The sequence below is a fragment of the Dendrobates tinctorius genome, unplaced genomic scaffold, assembly GCF_039654945.1.
Source record: "Dendrobates tinctorius isolate UK_male_01 unplaced genomic scaffold, ASM3965494v1 ptg000162l, whole genome shotgun sequence".
In the NCBI taxonomy this organism is placed as follows: domain Eukaryota; kingdom Metazoa; phylum Chordata; class Amphibia; order Anura; family Dendrobatidae; genus Dendrobates; species Dendrobates tinctorius.
In genome coordinates this window covers 67,315,204-67,333,738 of record NW_027361829.1, presented here as the reverse complement: position 1 = coordinate 67,333,738, position 18,535 = coordinate 67,315,204, and the positions used below count along the sequence as shown (strand labels likewise).

The window sequence follows — 18,535 nt, the reverse complement described above, 5'->3', positions numbered from 1 at the left end:
TTTTGAGCACCTTAAGGGGTGCAGTTTTTAGAATGGTGTCACTTTTGGGTATTTTCTATCATATAGACCCCTCAAAGTGGCTTCAAATGTGATGTGGTCCGTAAAAATAAAATGGTGTTGCAAAAATGAGAAATCGCTGATCAATTTTTAACTCTTATAACTTCCTAACAAAAAAAATTTTGGTTCCAAAATTGTGCTGATGTAGAGTAAACATGTTGGAAATGTTAGTTATCAAGTTTTTTGTGTGCCGTATCTCTGTGATTTAAGGGCATAAAAATTCAAAGTTGGAAAATTGCGAAATTTTCAAAATTGTTGCCAAATTTCCTTTTTTTTTTCACAAATAAACGCAAGTTATTTAAATGAAATTTTACCACTAACATGAAGTACAATATGTCACGAGAAAACAGTGTCAGAATCACCGGGATCCATGGAAGCGTTCCAGAGTTATTACCTCATAAAGGGACAGTGGTCAGAATTGTAAAAATTGGCCCGGTCATGAATGTGCAAACCACCCTTGGGGCTTAAGGGGTTAATGTTGAGTTCCAGCGTATGGGCAAATCGCATCCAGTCAGTGAGCTGCGACTTGCAAACGCTGCAACACCGCCAGACAAGCGGTAGCTGACTTGTGGAAATGGGCACAACAGTTGTCTTTCAGTTTTGGATGTATGATTGTAAGTCCATAAAAGTGTCGTCATACTCTGACAACATTGTTCCCAGCAGCGAACTGGGAGTCAGAAATGTGTCCAGGGATCTTCCATATGCTGTTCCCATTCCATTTGAGCACTTTTTCCATCCATTGTAACACCTTCTCATGTACAGCACCATGGAATCAATGGTGCTATATAAACAATAATAATTTCAGCAGTTTTAATGCCACCCAAACCATCTGGGAGTCCGCCGGAAAAATGCTCGAGCTTCCTATTGACTTCCGTTATAGTCGAGATGAGCACTTGAGCATTTAGTACTTGCTCGTCGCTAGTCATTACCAACAAAGGCGGATTAATTAAATTTAAGTGTGTTCAATACTTTCTCCCTGTGTCATTTCTCTTTATTACACACAGCTTAATTACTTAAATTTAATTTATGGACATCCATGATTGGATGTGTGTGTGTGTGTGTGTGTGTGTGTGTGTGTATAGTAAATATAAATATATAATTTTCAAAAACTAAAAATTCCTGGGTCGTTAAGGGGTTAAATGAATGAGCCTGTTTCCTGCTAAGACAACATTTTGAAGAATCTATTTGCAATGTCAGATACAGGAAAGATATATATCTTTGTACCCTGTAGCCAGTAGATGGAAAAATATTTAGAACTGAGAGTCCTCAGTGGTTGATACCTTTTTATGTTAAAATGTATCAACCACTGAGGACTCTCAATTTCAAATATTTTTGCAATGTCAGTATAGTAAGTAATGGGTTTGTGTCACACGTGGGTCAATAGTATCCGCTCTACTAGGCCACTTCAGTGTTGTACACACTCAAACTAATGTCTTGGATTATTTTCTATACAATGTGATATGATGCCTCACGTAACCGAATCCTAAAACAAAATGTTTTTCTCTTTTGCTACAAGGAAATAATGACGGATCTTATGAACCAAATTCAAGGACTGAGAACAACAATCATGCACAAGCAGGAGTCAATAGATGTTTTTACACAAGAGCTGGAAGACCTAAATGTATGTGCACCATTCTTCATTCTAACCACACTGTTTTTGGTTGGGTTTAGTAGGATCTGTCCTGCTGATGGTTGTAGCATTTGCCTCATTGTTGGAAAAGGGGGAAATTCAGTCCAAGAAAAACTATTGTTTTTTTTTTTTTTGTTAATGACTTTTGAGCTCTTCCCTTATTTGTTAATAACAAAGAAATTTGTTGTTTAGAGCAAATATGGTTCTGCATTATCTGCTAAAGAAGAAAGCCGAGCTATTTTAGAGAAGCAAGAAAAAGAAATAGAGGAGCTGAAGGAAAATTTAGAAAGGAAGATGTCTGCTGACAGCGTTGAGGTAAGTCATCTGTCTTTATAGATATTCCATTGTAAAATGATCCCCTTGCTTGTGATGCTTTTTGCATGCGCACTAAGCTGAGGAGCTTTGTATTAGAACTATGTATGCAATGATAAATTCATGGCTTTCTTCTAAACAGAGGGAGCTTATATGCGATGAATTGATTCATGCAACTGAACAGCTTGGCAAGTTAACCGAGGATTTTAACAAGCAGGAGGCTTTGCTTAAAGACCAAAATGAAGAATTGCTCAAAAAGGATCAGATAATTGCAGAATTGATTAACCAGGTAAATGGTTGAATGCAGGTAGAATACTGTGGCTAATGACCTTTTCAGAGGTTATGGACACACAAGAATTTTTAAGTACCTGGTTACCGCCAGATAAGTTTAAGCCTGCTAACGTCATTCCTTCATTAATTTCAGACACCTTGTTTTGTTTACAACTTGCTTTTTGTTTATTCAGCTTATGACTGAGTTATTATCCCCCTTTCTCGTTCGCCTTATTGGGGGACACAGAGACCATGGGGTGTATGCTGCTGCCACTAGGAGGCTGACACTATGCACAAAAAAAGGTTAGCTCCTCCTCCGCAGTGTACACCCCACCGACCGGCAGGAAGTTCCTCAGTTTAGCTTAGTGTCAGTAGGAGGTGGACACGGGTCTTTTATTAGACCCCTATCTACCTCGTCGTGCGTCGTTCCTTTACAGGTTTCGGAGGGATACGGAGTGAACAGTCACATCCGTACTCCCACAAAGAGACTATGAGTATGGCGTGTACTGCCACCCCGTATCCTCATAGGTCTCCGCGGCAGGACCAGGAGCCTCGCACAGGTGCGTGCCAGCTATACGGACGGTCCTTGCCCCCCGCCTCCCACCATCTCGCCTACCAGAGCCTGACGGTTGGACGAGGCGTGGATTCCATAAAGACGACAGACAGCGTGGGATTCTCAGGTACCTTTATTGTGGCCCCCGGCCTGGGTGAGTATGCGGTCTAGCGGTCCCCCGGCGTTTTCATCCTAAGGCGGTCGCCAGGGGACCACTGTAGGGCCTGCGCGCCCGCTTCTCCCCACGGTCGCCGCATCCATGAAGGCCCCTGTTCTTTCGGGCCTTGTTCAGCGCCCCCCCCCCCGGCAGTGGTATACAGGGGTCGGGCTGTGGGAAGCAGGGACGCGGTCCGGGGTTGCGGCGCGTCTTCCGCGCCGGCCCCTGCTGACAGGCGGCCGGCGCTATTAATTTAGGCCCCGGCTTCATCTCGGGCCTACCGCTGCGTCGCGGCCACGCCCCTGCCCCTTTCTTCTAAGCGGGCTTCTCTCCCGCCCGTCCTAGGCCTTCCCAGCCCCCTTGCCTCACACCAGCCTGCTATTGGACAGCGGGCGGTGCTAAGGGGATCTCTGCGGCGAGCTCCGCCCTTCTTCTCCCTCTGGCAGCGTGCCCTTTCCCTGGTGGTCGCCATCTTCTCAGCCTGCCAGCCGGACCTCATTCCCTGCCGGATTTCGGTTGCTGGGCCTTTTTTTCAGCCGGATTGGCCTGGCCTCATCCTGCAGCCAGATCAGAGAGCGTCGCCCTTGGGGACACCGGACCGTGAGTAGCTCTGCACCTGCAGACTGACACCCTTCTCTGCCTTCTGTCCCCCAACCGGCCGGCACTGCCTCTCTTTTCACTATGTCCAACGCTAAGTCTGATCGTACCCGCTCTGCGTCCAGCCCGACACCGCTCAGGAGCCATCCATAGCCCCAGGGGCGAGTGAGCCCCCCATGCCGGGTTGGGCCTCCTCTCAATCACAGTCAGTGGCAGACCTCATCAAGGTGTCTCAGTCCCTAGTAGCCGTTCTGGACAAGTTGCCCTTGGGAGCTTCGGCGGGACCCAGCACGTCTCAGGACGTCCCATCTGAGCCAGCCAGCGGCAGTCGCAAGAGGCCCAGGCAGGACCTCCAGGCGGAGTCCTCCCCTCGTCCTACCTCACCCCATAGTCCCCAGCAGTCTCCCTCTCGGGCCTCCTCTCCCGAGTCAGGCGAAGCGCTTTCGGAATCGGAAGGGGTCTTAGAGCTGGATTCGGACCAGGATGCGAACATGAAGGTTACGGTGCAAAACCTCATTGCCGCGATTCACCATACCTTTGACATCGCTGACGCCCCTGCGAAATTCTCAGATCAGGAGGTTTCGTCCAGACGGGCGGAAACACCATCCAGGGTGTTTCCCTTCCATTCTGAGTTTGGAAAGATTTTTACAAAGGAGAGAGAAGATCCGACCAGACGCTTTCAAAGAGGAAAGCGTCTCGGCGTGCTGTACCCGTTTGCTAAAGAGCTCACGGACAACTGGTCCGCTTCTCCCTCGGTGGACCCTCCCGTGTCCAGACTTTCTAATAATACGGTCCTTCCGCTGTCAGGTGTGGCGTCGCTAAAAGATTCTAATGATAGGATCATAGAATCTCTAGCAAAATCTGCCTTCGAAGCGGCATCAGCAGCGGTATGTCCAGTCTTTGTTTCTTCTTGGGCAGCAAAGGCCATATCCACTTGGGCAGATGACCTTCGGCAGGGCATTCTGGATAAGGCACGACCAGAGCATTTGGCCGATCTCGCCAATCAGATTTCCCATGCGGGGGATTACCTGCTTTCTGCCTCCTTGGATGCCGCATCTTGCGCAGTTCAGGCGTCAAGTAATATCGTGGCAATCCGACGTACAATTTGGCTCAAGGCCTGGCAGGCGGACTTGTCCTCTAAAAAGTCTCTGACCAATCTGCCTTTTCAGGGAGTGCGTCTCTTCGGATCACAATTGGATCAGATTATTAAGGACGCTACCGGAGGTACGAGTTCTCTTCTCCCCTCCAAGCCTCGCAGACCTCCTCCAAGGCGTCAGTTTCGTCCCTTTCGGACTTTCCGCCGTTTCAATACAGCGGAAAACCCTTCCAACCAGCAAAGGCCACAGGCACGTCAGGAAAGAAAGAAGGTTTCCTTCAGGCCCACTCCGTCCTGGCGGTCCCACTCTTCCCAGGGAAGACCGTCCAGATCTAGATCTGGACGGTCTACGTCCGCGTGACTACCATCGGTCTCCCGTGGGTCCCTTCCAATTGGGAGGTCGACTATTCTTCTTCAGCGACGTCTGGCTCGCCTCAGTAGAGGACGCTTGGGTCAGAGAGGTTGTATCAACAGGATACAAAATAGAGTTCATTTCTCTTCCACGGGATCGTTTCTTACAATCCCGTCCGCCGAGGGATCCGGCCTTGGTCCCGGGGTTCGGTTCGGCCATCGCCTCTCTTCTCAGTTCCGGGGTGATTGTGCCCGTTCCCGAATCGGAACGCTTCACAGGGTTTTATTCAAACCTGTTTGTGGTGCCGAAAAAGGACGGGACAGTTCGACCCATCTTGGATCTCAAGTTACTCAACAAGAGAGTTCGCCTTCGCCACTTCCGGATGGAGTCCGTTCGCTTGGTAATTGCTTCCATGGAGGAGCAGGAATTCATGGGTTCCATAGACATCCATGATGCCTATCTACATGTGCCCATACAGTGGGGCAAAAAAGTATTTAGTCAGTCAGCAATAGTGCAAGTTCCACCACTTAAAAAGATGAGAGGCGTCTGTAATTTACATCATAGGTAGACCTCAACTATGGGAGACAAACTGAGAAAAAAAAATCCAGAAAATCACATTGTCTGTTTTTTTTTCATTTTATTTGCATATTATGGTGGAAAATAAGTATTTGGTCAGAAACAAGCAATCAAGATTTCTGGCTCTCACAGACCTGTAACTTCTTCTGTAAAAGTCTCCTCTTTCCTCCACTCATTACCTGTAGTAATGGCACCTGTTTAAACTTGTTATCAGTATGAAAAGACACCTGTGCACACCCTCAAACAGTCTGACTCCAAACTCCACTATGGTGAAGACCAAAGAGCTGTCAAAGGACACCAGAAACAAAATTGTAGCCCTGCACCAGGCTGGGAAGACTGAATCTGCAATAGCCAACCAGCTTGGAGTGAAGAAATCAACTGTGGGAGCAATAATTAGAAAATGGAAGACATACAAGACCACTGATAATCTCCCTCGATCTGGTGCTCCACGGAAAGTCCCACCCCGTGGGGTCAGAATGATCACAAGAACGGTGAGCAAAAATCCCAGAACCACGCGGGGGGACCTAGTGAATGAACTGCAGAGAGCTGGGACCAATGTAACAAGGCCTACCATAAGTAACACACTACGCCACCATGGACTCAGGTCCTGCAGTGCCAGACGTGTCTCACTGCTTAAGCCTGTACATGTCCGGGCCCGTCTGAAGTTTGCTAGAGAGCATTTGGATGATCCAGAGGAGTTTTGGGAGAATGTCCTATGGTCTGATGAAACCAAACTGGAACTGTTTGGTAGAAACACAACTTGTCGTGTTTGGAGGAAAAAGAATACTGAGTTGCATCCATCAAACACCATACCTACTGTAAAGCATGGTGGTGGAGACATCATGCTTTGGGGCTGTTTCTCTGCAAAGGGGCCAGGACGACTGATCCGGGTACATGAAAGAATGAATGGGGCCATGTATCATGAGATTTTGAGTGCAAACCTCCTTCCATCAGCAAGGGCATTGAAGATGAAACGTGGCTGGGTCTTTCAACATGACAATGATCCAAAGCACACCGCCAGGGCAACGAAGGAGTGGCTTCGTAAGAAGCATTTCAAGGTCCTGGAGTGGCCTAGCCAGTCTCCAGATCTCAACCCTATAGAAAACCTTTGGAGGGAGTTGAAAGTCCGTGTTGCCAAGCGAAAAGCCAAAAACATCACTGCTCTAGAGGAGATCTGCATGGAGGAATGGGCCAACATACCAACAACAGTGTGTGGCAACCTTGTGAAGACTTACAGAAAACGTTTGACCTCTGTCATTGCCAACAAAGGATATATTACAAAGTATTGAGATGAACTTTTGTTTCTGACCAAATACTTATTTTCCACCATAATATGCAAATAAAATGAAAAAAAAAACAGACAATGTGATTTTCTGGATTTTTTTTTCTCAGTTTGTCTCCCATAGTTGAGGTCTACCTATGATGTAAATTACAGACGCCTCTCATCTTTTTAAGTGGTGGAACTTGCACTATTGCTGACTGACTAAATACTTTTTTGCCCCACTGTATTTCCCGGACATCAGAAGTTCCTGTGGTTTGCGATTCTTCACGAACATTACCAGTTCGTCGCGCTTCCTTTCGGGCTCGCCACCGCTCCCAGAGTCTTCACGAAGATTATGGCGGCGTTGATGGCCTTGTTGAGGATCAGAGGTCTCGTTCTTTTTCCGTACCTCGACGATATCCTGATCAAGGCCCCCTCCTTTCAACAGGCCCGCCTAAGTGTGGCGATCATTCTAGACACCCTGTCCAGTTTTGGGTGGATCGTCAACCGGGAAAAGTCCTGTCTGGTCCCTACTCAACGCCTTGTGTTTCTGGGCCTTCTGTTCGACACTCGTCGGTCAAGGGTATTTCTCCCACAAGACAAGATTCTTTCCCTGCAGCAGGGCGTGCGATCATTACAGATCACATGATTTCCATCCCTCAGGACAGCCATGAGGGTCCTGGGGAAGATGGTGGCGGCGATAGAGGCAGTTCCCTTTGCCCAATTTCACGCCAGGCCACTCCAGCAGGCCATTTTGTCCAGGTGGAACAGGTCGGCTCTGTCTCTGGATCGTCCGGTTCGCCTTTCCTGCCGGATCAGGCGGTCTCTCAACTGGTGGTTGACGTCTCCCCTCATTCTCTTGGGGCGGTCTTTTCTTCCCGTTCACTGGCAGATTGTCACTACGGACGCCAGCCTCATCGGCTGGGGTGCAGTGTTCCGCAATCACACTGTTCAGGGTCGATGGTCGACTCAGGAATCAGCTCTGCAGATCAATGTCCTAGAGATACGGGCGATCCATCTAGCTCTCGTCCACTGGGAAAGGCGCCTCAAGGGCCTGCCTGTCAGGATTCAGACAGACAATGCCACAGCGGTGGCGTATATCAACCGCCAAGGGGGGACACGGAGTGTCTCAGCCCTGGCGGAAGTGTCCAGAATTCTTCAATGGGCAGAGACCTTTGTTCCAACGATTTCCGCGGTTCACATTCCCGGCGTGGACAACTGGGCCGCCGATTTCCTCAGCCGCGAGGGTCTCGCGGCTGGGGAATGGTCCCTACATCCGGAGGTGTTTCATCTGCTCTGCCGTCGGTGGGGAGCCCCGGATGTAGACCTCATGGCATCTCGCCTCTATAGGAAAGTCCCACAATTCGTGTCCAGGTCTCGGGACCCTCTGGCAGTGGGCGCTGACGCTCTAGCCGTCCCTTGGTCACAGTTCGTGCTCCCCTACCTGTTCCCTCCTCTGCCTCTTCTTCCCAAGTTGTTAAAGAAAATCAAAGCAGAGGGGATTCCAGTCATCCTCATCGCCCCGAATTGGCCCAGAAGGTCTTGGTTCGCAGACATTGTCAACCTTCTCGCGGACGCCCCCTGGAAGCTTCCCGACGGGCAGATCTGCTGTCTCAAGGCCCGATTTGCCACCCCAATTCTCGGTCGCTCAATTTAACGGCGTGGCTGTTGAGACCGAGGTTTTGAGACGAGCAGGATTCTCTGATCGGGTAATTCATACCATGATCCGCGCCAGAAAGCCGCCTTCTTCGAAGATCTATTACCGTACTTGGAAAGCCTATTTCTCCTGGTGTGAGGCCAATGACATCGCGCCCTTGGTTTTTTCGTTCCCTTCTATTCTGGCGTTTCTTCAGGCAGGGCTGGATGCAGGGCTTGCTCTCAGTTCCTTGACGGGTCAAGTTTTGGCACTGTCCATTTTATTTCAGAAAACGCTGGCCTCCCGGCCCCAGGTCAAAACCTTCCTCCAGGGTGTGGCTCACACGGTTCCTCCGTACCGAGCTCCCGTGGATCCTTGGGATCTTAATTTGGTTCTTCAGGTTCTGCAGGGTCCTCCTTTTGAACCTCTCAGGGACGTTTCCCTTTCCCTCCTTTCTTGGAAAGTGGCCTTTCTGGTGGCCATTACCTCCATCCGGCGCGTGTCGGAATTAGCGGTACTTTCTTGCCGCTCTCCTTTTTTGGTCCTTCATCAGGACAAGGTAGTTCTGCGGCCTCCGCCCTCTTTTCTTCCGAAGGTGGTGTCTTCGTTTCACCTCAATGAGGACATTGTTCTGCCATCCTTCTGCCCGAGCCCAGCTCACCCTCGGGAGCGGTCTTTGAACAAGCTGGACCTAGTCAGGGCATTGAGAGTCTATCTAGCCTGGACGACTTCCTTGCGGAAGTCAGACTCTCTGTTCATCACCCAGCCTCAAAGGCCACTATTGCGCGCTGGATCAGATCGGCAATTTTGGAGGCATACCGGGTCAAGCATCGAGTGGCCCCTCCAGGGATCAGAGCGCACTCTACCCGGGCGGTGGGTGCCTCCTGGGCGGTGCGCCACAGAGCTTCCGCGCTGCAGCTTTGCAAGGCTGCAACGTGGTCATCGGTTCACACCTTTGTGAAATTCTACAGGGTCCACACCTACGCTTCGGCGGACGCCAGCCTAGGTAGAAGGATTCTGCAGGCTGCGGTGGCGAGTCCACTGGCCTGATGGAAGTTTGTTTCCCACCCCAGGGACTGCTTTGGGACGTCCCATGGTCTCTGTGTCCCCCAATAAGGCGAACGAGAAAACAGGATTTTTTGGGTTGCTTACCGTAAAATCTGTTTCTCGGAGCCTTCATTGGGGGACACAGCACCCTCCCATGTTCTACAACTCCTGTTCTTATGTTTGTCGGTTTGTTACAGTTGAGTTGTTTGTTCTGTTTTCAATCTATTCTGTTACTTCTCCTACTGCTTTCTCACTAACTGAGGAACTTCCTGCCGGTCGGTGGGGTGTACACTGCGGAGGAGGAGCTAACCTTTTTTTGTGCATAGTGTCAGCCTCCTAGTGGCAGCAGCATACACCCCATGGTCTCTGTGTCCCCCAATGAAGGCTCCGAGAAACAGATTTTACGGTAAGCAACCCAAAAAATCCTGTTTTCCTGACCATACACATTTTTGGGGGTTTATTACACATCCCCTTTTAACATTACTTTACAATTTTTCTTCTTGTTTAGATTTTCAAGGAAAGTTTGTTTCTTTATTGCAACCCATGGAGCTTAATTTTTCTGTAATTTTAATGCTCCTTTTTATATCGGTTGAAAGGTAAACAAAAATAGGAAATTGTTTTGTTTGTTTGTACTTGTAAAAAAACAAAAAAAAACAAAGAATCACTAAAATAAATTATAAATTGAGTTCCCCTTTCCGTATAAAATTCTTTAAACACTAAACATCTTTGTTTTAATGGGGGTGGGGCTTTTTAGGAGGTTTATTGTTTATTTTTAACCCCTTATCAAACACCTTTTAACTGTGGCAGTTAAGGGTATTTATGCCTCAGTGCCGCTTTTTAATGGCGCTGAGGAATAAGGGTGTAGTGCTCCCCATTTACACCCCCTTAGTTAGGTAAAATTAATAAAATTAAAATGTATTTCCATATTTTCATTGGTGTTAAAGTTGGGCTAAAGTTAAGGTTAGGGTTGGGCTAAAGCTAGTCTTGGGCTAAAGTTAGGGGTAGGGTTAGGGCTGGGCTAGGGTTGTGGTTAGGGTTTGGGATATGTTTAGGGATGGGATTAGGGTTTAGGGGTGTTTTGGGGTTAAGGTTGTGGTTAGGGTTGGAAATTAGGGTTATGGTTGGGGTTTGGATTTAGGGGTAGGGTTGGGATTAGGCTTAGGGGTATGTTAGGGTTGGAATTAGAATTTGGGGGGGTTCCACTGTTTAGGTACATCAGGGGGTCTCCAAAAGCAACATGGTGCCACCATTGGTTCTAGCCAATTTTGCGTTCAAAAAGTCACAGTGCTCGCTCCCTTCTGAGACCTGCCATGCACCCAAACAGTGGCTTTCCCCCACATATGGGGTATTGGCGTTCTCAGGAGAAATTTCACAACAAATTTTGTGGTCCATTTTCTCCTGATACCCTTGTGAAAATAAAACAAATCGTTCCAAAGCAAATTTTTTGTGAAAAAAGTAAAATATTCATTTTTTTCCTTCCACATTGCTTTAGTTCTCATGAAGCCCCTGAAGGGCTTAATAAACTTCTTGAATGTGATTTTGCACACCCTGAGAGGTGCAGTTTTTAGAGTGGTGTCACTTTTGAGTATTTTCTGTTATAGTGACTCCCAAAACGCACTTCAAATGTGAGGTGGTTCCATAAAAAATGGTTTTGTAAATTTTGTTGGAAAAATGAAAAATCACTGGTCAACCCTTATAACATCCTACACAATTTAATATACCCATGGTTGAAAACAACAACTTGCTTATTGTAGTAAGTCCTTCTAACGTCCGAACTTAAAAAAAAAAAAATAATGTTGATGTAAAGTTGACATGTGGGAAATGTTGTTTATTAACTATTTTGTGTGACCCCCCCCCCCTCTGATTTAAGGGTACAAAAATTAAAAGTTTGAAAATTGCAAATTTATTGCAAAATTTCCATCTGTTTTCATAAATAAACGCAAGTTTTATCTAAGAAATTTTACCACTAACATGAAGTACAATATGTCACGAAAAAAAATTCTCAGAATTGGTAGAATACGTTGAAGCGTTCCAGAGCTATAACCTCATAAAGTGACAATGGTCAGAATTGTAAAAATTGTCCTGGTCATTAAGTAGCAAATTGGATCTGTCACGAAGGCTGGTTTCACATTTGCCTATGGAGGAGCTGCGGAAGGATGCGGACTTCCTCCGTGAAGCTCCGCCCCCTGCCGTGCCTCCTCCTTGAAGCTCCACCTCCGTCGGCATGCAGCCTGCGTACCCTCTCTTTAGCATTGGGTACGCAGGCCGTGCCGCTGTATGTGGATGCCTCCGCATGCGTCGTTTTGACGGTGCGGCGATCTGCGCCGAACACAACGTGTTGCATTTTGGTGCGGTCTCCGCACCGTCAAAACGACACATGCGGAGGCATCCGCAGGCAGTGGCACAGCCTGCGTTCCCAATGCTAAAGATAGGGTACGCAGGCTACATGCCGACGGAGGGGGAGCTTCATGGAGGAGGCATGACGGGGCGGAGCTTCATGGAGGAAGTCCGCAGCTCCTCCATACGCAAATGTGAAACCAGCCTAAGGGGTTAAATATTTAATTTTTTTATATTTTATACAGACTGCCACAAATAAAGTATTAAAAGGGGAGGGGGCGTGCATTGCAGAGCTTTTTGATTCAGTGTAAACATAGAAGGTAAACATGATAATAAACCACGCTAATTTTTTCTCTGCAAAGTCTGACCATGTGTGACAGTCAGCTGCTCTTCCCCATAGCTACAGTATCTAATGCTAGCTGCTTACATTGCATTGACATTTTAAAAGGTCATTGCAGAGATAAGTGATTTTGAGGTGATTCTGATTTATTGAGGTTAACATCCTTAATAATCAGAACCTCCCACTCCCATCTCCAAGACTTTTCACGTGCTGCACCAATTCTTTGGAATGCACTACCAAGGTTAATACGATTAATCCCCAATCCCCACAGTTTTAAGCGTGCCCTAAAAACACATTTGTTCAGACTTGCCTACTGTCTCAACGCATTAACCTAACTATCCCTGTGTTGCCCATTCAAAACTTTTTACCATAACCAGGTTCCTCGCATCATGTTCTCGCATGCTTTATGCATGTAATAGCCCTATATTAGTGATGGCGGACCTTTCTGAGACCGAGTGCCCAAACTGCAACCTAAAACCCAATTATTTATGACAAAGTGCCAACACGTGCCAAATGCCCCATCATGAGCCCCTTCTTGTAGTAATATGCCCCATCATGAGCCCCTTCTTGTAGTAATATGCCCCATCATTGTCCCCTTCTTGTAGTAATATGCCCCATCATGATCCCCTTCAAGTATAAATATGCCCCATCATGATCCCCTTCATACAGAAATATGCTCCATCTTGATCCTCTTCATGCAGAAATATGCCCTTATCGTGATCCCCTTAATGCAGAAATATGCCCCATCATGATCCCCTTCATGCAGAAATATGCCCCATCATGATCCCCTTCATGCAGAAATATGACCCATCGTAATCCCCCTTCATGCAGAAGTATGCCCCATCATGATCCCCTTCATGCAGAAATATGCCCCATCATGATCCCCTTCATGCAGAAATATGCCCCATCATGATCCCCTTCATGCAGAAATATGACCCATCGTAATCCCCCTTCATGCAGAAGTATGCCCCATCATGATCCCCTTCATGCAGAAATATGCCCCATCATGATCCCCTTCATGCAGAAATATGCCCCATCATGATCCCCTTCATGCAGAAATATGCCCTATCATGATCCCCTTCATGCAGAAGTATGCCCCATTATGATCCCCTTCATGCAGAAATATGCCCCATCATGATCCCCTTCATGCAGAAGTGTGCTCCATTATGATCCCCTTCTTGCAGAAATTGCCCATTCCACCACCTCCATCATTTCCTCATCATTTGCACTAAGGCCCTATGTCAAATCTTCAAATATCCCAACAAAGGGTTAGCATGAATGAAATGGTATTAGATCTCGCATATAGCGGAGCATAACTGGCTGTGATATGAGCCTCGTATCATAGCCACTTATGCTCTGCTATATGTGATAACACGAAACAATATACGAACAATAGCCTCCTGATGTGTCCAGTAGATGGATACCGGACTAAACGCTTTGAGGCGATGCTGTGATAGTGCCTAGACCATACATCACGGTCCGGCATGAGTCTCATTGACGCTTGTCCCAGTATAATAATTGGAGACAACGTTGTTAGTGAGTGGAAGGGATATGTATATGGGGAAAAGGGAAAGAATTATACTATACCCCATCAACTTCCACTTATATGTAAGTGAAAAAAAAAAAAAACAAAGTCTTAAGAAATTATCATTATTCTGTTTCTTAATATTTTGCTATTTTAAGTTAAAACAAGAGAATGAAATGGGAAAGACTGTGGAGGATGAAATGAAGCCCCCCAACTGTCACAAGAGCCCTCCTGCCATACCTCCTAAGGTACGTTTTACATTACAAAGATTAATGTTTTGGGTTTTTTTTCTAATTATTAGATATTAAAGGTTTTATACACAAATAAATCATACATTATAATAAATAATTTACTTATGGTGTTTTTATCTTACTGCTTAGTATAGATTTCTTATAGTTGCATCTGACAGCCCCTTTTACATTATAACATCTCTTGGGACATGCTTGAATAGACCATTTTAAAGACCCTCTTAACATTTTTTGTTTTTTTTTATTCTTTTAGGACGCATTGCTAAATCTCCCTAACATGTCTTTTTTGCTCTGTAGACCCCAAAAACTCCTTTGGGAACTCCATTTGAATCTGAACTGACACATCTTTCAAATAAAAATTCAATATTAGAAAAAGTTGTAACTGAGCTAAATGAGGAACGAATGACCAAGAATGAAGAAATTCTCAGACTTAAGGTACATCACGTATATACAAGAAGTACAAAGTCCTATCCCCAACTTGACAGCCCCTTTTATCGTTGGCTTCTCCTGTCCACAGTATGATTTATAAAGGACCATGTGACCAAACCTGTCCATCAGTCTACTTCAAGTGAAACACACTGGCCCCAATTTGTCTCAAGGTTGCCGATGTTCATACCAGTCTTTAAATAAAGGGCGTGCTGGAGTCAGACGCTCCTGATCCAATAAGAGGCTCAAAATTTTCGTTCTGAGTAGCACAAACATGTTGCAATTCTTTATAAAGCTGTTTATGCCAGAATTCTAGAGTGTAAGTGTAGACATGCATGGGAAACCTAGAATACATATATATTGGTAAGTTCCACAAAATCCTGTCCCATGCACATGTTAAGGGGTTGTTTTCCCCATGGACCGCATGCTGACTCTTTATATTTGGGGCTTTTCACATGTTAGATTTATTTTTGCTGATCGAAACATTGGTGTTATCTGCAAGTGCATGGGTCAGTAAAAAAAAAAAAATAGATGACAACCGCATGCTGTATTTTTGCACCGGGCGATTGCTAGAAGCGTTTCATGCGATTTATGAATTTTTTTAATTTTCTTTTTTTTTTGCGGATAAAATATAATGACACAGACATAACAGTGCACTGATAAAAAAAAAAATGGCCCAATTTATGCAGCCATGAAACAATACGCTGGCATATGAATAAGGTGACCATCTCCATTAACTGCAGTGTTACCTTCTGTATCACTGTCATTATTCCTCTTACAGACTCAATTGTGCGAAACAGAAAATTTGCGTCTTGAAATCCAGAATCTGCAGGGACAATGCAAGGATTTAACGCTTCAACTGGAGAATAGCAAGAGACGAGACACTATTGTGTAAGGACTTCTTTACGAATTTATGTTTGTGGCTGCAATACTGAGATAAATGAATGGACATGTTAACCTTGTGTGTTTTGTTCCAATTTTGAGAATACCATTTTTTTTAAGGTTTTACTAATTTTACACTATTAAAAAAAAAATAAAAAAATTTTCTCCTACGCCTCATTGGGGGACACAGAGACAGTAGGTGTTATGCTGCTGCCACTAGGAGGACACTAAGCATTCAGAAAGAAAAAAGTTAACTCCTCCCCTGCAGTATACACCCCGCCGCTGGATGAGATATCTCCAGTTCTTGCTTAGTGTCTGTAGGAGGCACTTGGGTCTGGTTTCAGACCCCACCGTTTTTATTTTAATTTTGAATTTTTCTGTAAATTTTTATTTTTTCATTAACGGAGTGAAGGGGGCGACGGTTCCTTTCTACGGCCCGCTCTCCCCCGAACCAACAACAGGCAAGCACGTGGAGTAACCCTTCACGGACCTTTCCTGCCCCGTTTTTGGGGCTGATTCCTCTATCTTTGGCGATGATGGAAGTTCCCGTCCGGAGCAGGACAGAGCAGCCGGATACCGACATATGCCCTGAATCAGCCCCATAGCTCTCCATCCCCCTATCATAGGGAGGGTCGATTGAGCGTGGCCCCTTTAAGAACTCCAGCTCTGCTTCATCCTGGAGGATGAGAGCCTGCATAGAGGACCGAACAGCACTGAACGCTGGAGTGGAGGTATGGGGTCGGGTCTTGTCCACCGAGGGTAGCGCTGATGTAGTCAGCGGCGGTGGACCATTTCAGCGGCCATCACCGTCGCGCCCCCCGGCGCTACCGCGGGTAGCGCGAAAAATTTAGTCCCCGGCTTGCTAGGCCGCAATTTAAATGGCCCCGGCCCGCCCACCGGCACCTACCTCGCGTAGGCTAAAAATCCAGGCCCGGGCTTTTCAGGCCTACTAGGCCGCAATTTGAATAGCGCCGCCCGCGCTATTGGCGCCGCCCCCCTCGCTTTGGCGCCTCAGCCTGCACGAGACGCGCGCTCCTAATCTCGGGGGCCGTATCCATCCTCAGCAAGCTGTGATGCGAGCAGCAGTATACCGGGTGTCACCGCAGGGCCACAGCCATTCCTCCCGGGGGACACAAGATAGATGCAGCTTACCCGGTCCTATCCCAGATCAAAGCTTAACCCCTTCCCGGCACGTTCCCTGCAGCTGCAGCAGACTCTGCCGTTAACCCTTTCAGGAGCGCTATGTCTCAATCTAAGGAAGCGAAGCGGGTTGCTAAAAAGCACACTGCGTTTTTTACCTTGTGTACCTCTTGCAAGGCTGGCTTACCTAGTGCACAGACTAATCCGTTCTGCACTGATTGCGACCCGGTCTGCGCCCAATCGCACCCTGCCGCCGCTGCCGACGGGTCTCCTGAGTCTAGTACCCCTGAGTGGGCTGCGTCCCTGTCAAGATCGGTAGAGTCTCTGACCCAGGCTATATTCTCCCTTCGGGAGGGCTCTTTAAACCAGAAGGCGTCCTTACCCCCCGAGGAAATCTCTGACGTTGAAAGGGAACCGTCCGCCAGCAGGGGCCGTTCTCGTTCAAGGGATGGTCGGGGCTCTAGAAAGCGGACCCATGACGCTTCCCCTAACCCTGTTCGCGCTTCTGCATCTGCGGCTCCTATCTCTCGCTCTCCCTCTCCTGGAGTTCTCAGCGAGCACGACTCTGATTTTGATTCTGACACGTCAGCCCCTCAGAATCCTCCATCTGATCAAGAGTCTCTTGATTCTTTTATAGAATCAGTTAACAAAATACTGAAGTTGGATGAGGATAATGTTCCCGCTCCAACACATCCTATTTCTCTTAAGAAAACCAAGCGCGTGCGTAGGTTATTTACCAGCCATCCGGATTTTAAGGAAGTGGTTCAGCAACATAGAGATCGTCCGCATAAGCAATTCACAGGACACAAGTCTAGGCTAAATACCCCTTTGACCCAGACCTAATGAAAGATTAGTTACGTCCCCTCCGGTGGACCCGCCTGTATCGCGCCTGGCTTCAAATACACTTCTGTCTGTGTCCGAGGGGTCCTCGATCAAAAACCCCTCCGATCGTCAAATTGACTACCTTGCCCGTTCAGTTTTTGAAGCTTCAGGAGCAACGCTTTTTCCATCTTTCGCTGCAATTTGGGTCACAAAAGCAATGGCCGCTTGGGCAGAGGTCTTGATTACCTCCTTCCAGGACACCAATCTTCCTCCGGAAGCAACCGCGGTCGCCAGGCAGATAATTCACGCAGCGGACTTCGTAGTGGATGCTTCTTTTGACGCCGCCAACTGCGCTGCTCAAACTGCCGCTAAAGCGGTCTCCATTAGAAGAGCCCTATGGCTCCGCGACTGGCGGGCGGATGCCGCATCCAAAAGATCCTTGACTTCTCTCCCATTTCAGACAGGTCGCCTTTTTGGAGAGATGCTACCGGGGGGAAGAGTAAATTTCTCCCTCAACAAAAAGCTGCTTGGCCGTTTCGCAACCAACAGCCGGTGCACTTTCGTTCCTTTCGCAACAACTCCGGGTGGTCCTCTGCCTTCTTTTCCGGATCAGGTCCATCTTCGCGCGGGGACAGAGGCTCCCAGGTCTCGTACAGACCTAACCATCCGTGGAAACCCAGACCTAGGGCTTCTGGTTCCAAAGGAGCCAGGTCTCAGAGAGCTACCCAATGACTTGTTGCGGTATCCGGCGGACACCGACAAAGTAGGCGGCCGTCTACTTTCCTTCAGCCACACCTGGCTCGCAGTCGTCCATGACAAGTGGGTCAGGGAGCTAGTGTCCTCCGGATACAAGATAGAGTTTTCCTCTCCCCCTCCAACTCGTTTTTTTCCTTTCCTCTCCGCCCAAAGGAAAGAGAGAGCCTTCCTTCGGGCTGTTCAAGCTCTCTTAAGGGACGGCATCATCATTCTGGTCCCTCATCACCAAAGGTTCAGAGGATTTTATTCAAACCTTTTTGTGGTTCCAAAGAAAGACGGCTCGATGTGTCCCATTCTGGATCTCAAACTGTTAAATCAGATTGTCACGGTTCGGCAATTCCGAATGGAATCTCTCCGGTCAGTGGTTGCTTCCATGGAGAAAGGAGAGTTCCTAGCATCCATCGACATCAAAGTCCTCCCTGAATCAAGGAAGATCTTTTCTCCCAGTAAGATGGTTGATAGTAACCACCGACGCAAGTCTTCTCGGCTGGGGTGCGGTCTTTCGTCACCACACG

The 18,535-nt window shown here is 47.3% G+C and overlaps 1 protein-coding gene across 1 annotated transcript in view; it reads left to right on the top strand.

Annotated features, from left to right (window-relative positions):
* Positions 1–18,535, top strand: part of KIF15 (kinesin family member 15) — a 183,337-nt gene that overhangs the window by 140,451 nt on the left and 24,351 nt on the right. The window contains exons 25-30 of the mRNA XM_073550085.1: positions 1,574–1,678; positions 1,880–2,002; positions 2,142–2,288; positions 13,905–13,994; positions 14,292–14,429; positions 15,202–15,311. Coding sequence (XP_073406186.1) covers positions 1,574–1,678; positions 1,880–2,002; positions 2,142–2,288; positions 13,905–13,994; positions 14,292–14,429; positions 15,202–15,311 — 713 coding nt within the window. The remainder of the gene's footprint in view (positions 1–1,573; positions 1,679–1,879; positions 2,003–2,141; positions 2,289–13,904; positions 13,995–14,291; positions 14,430–15,201; positions 15,312–18,535) is intronic.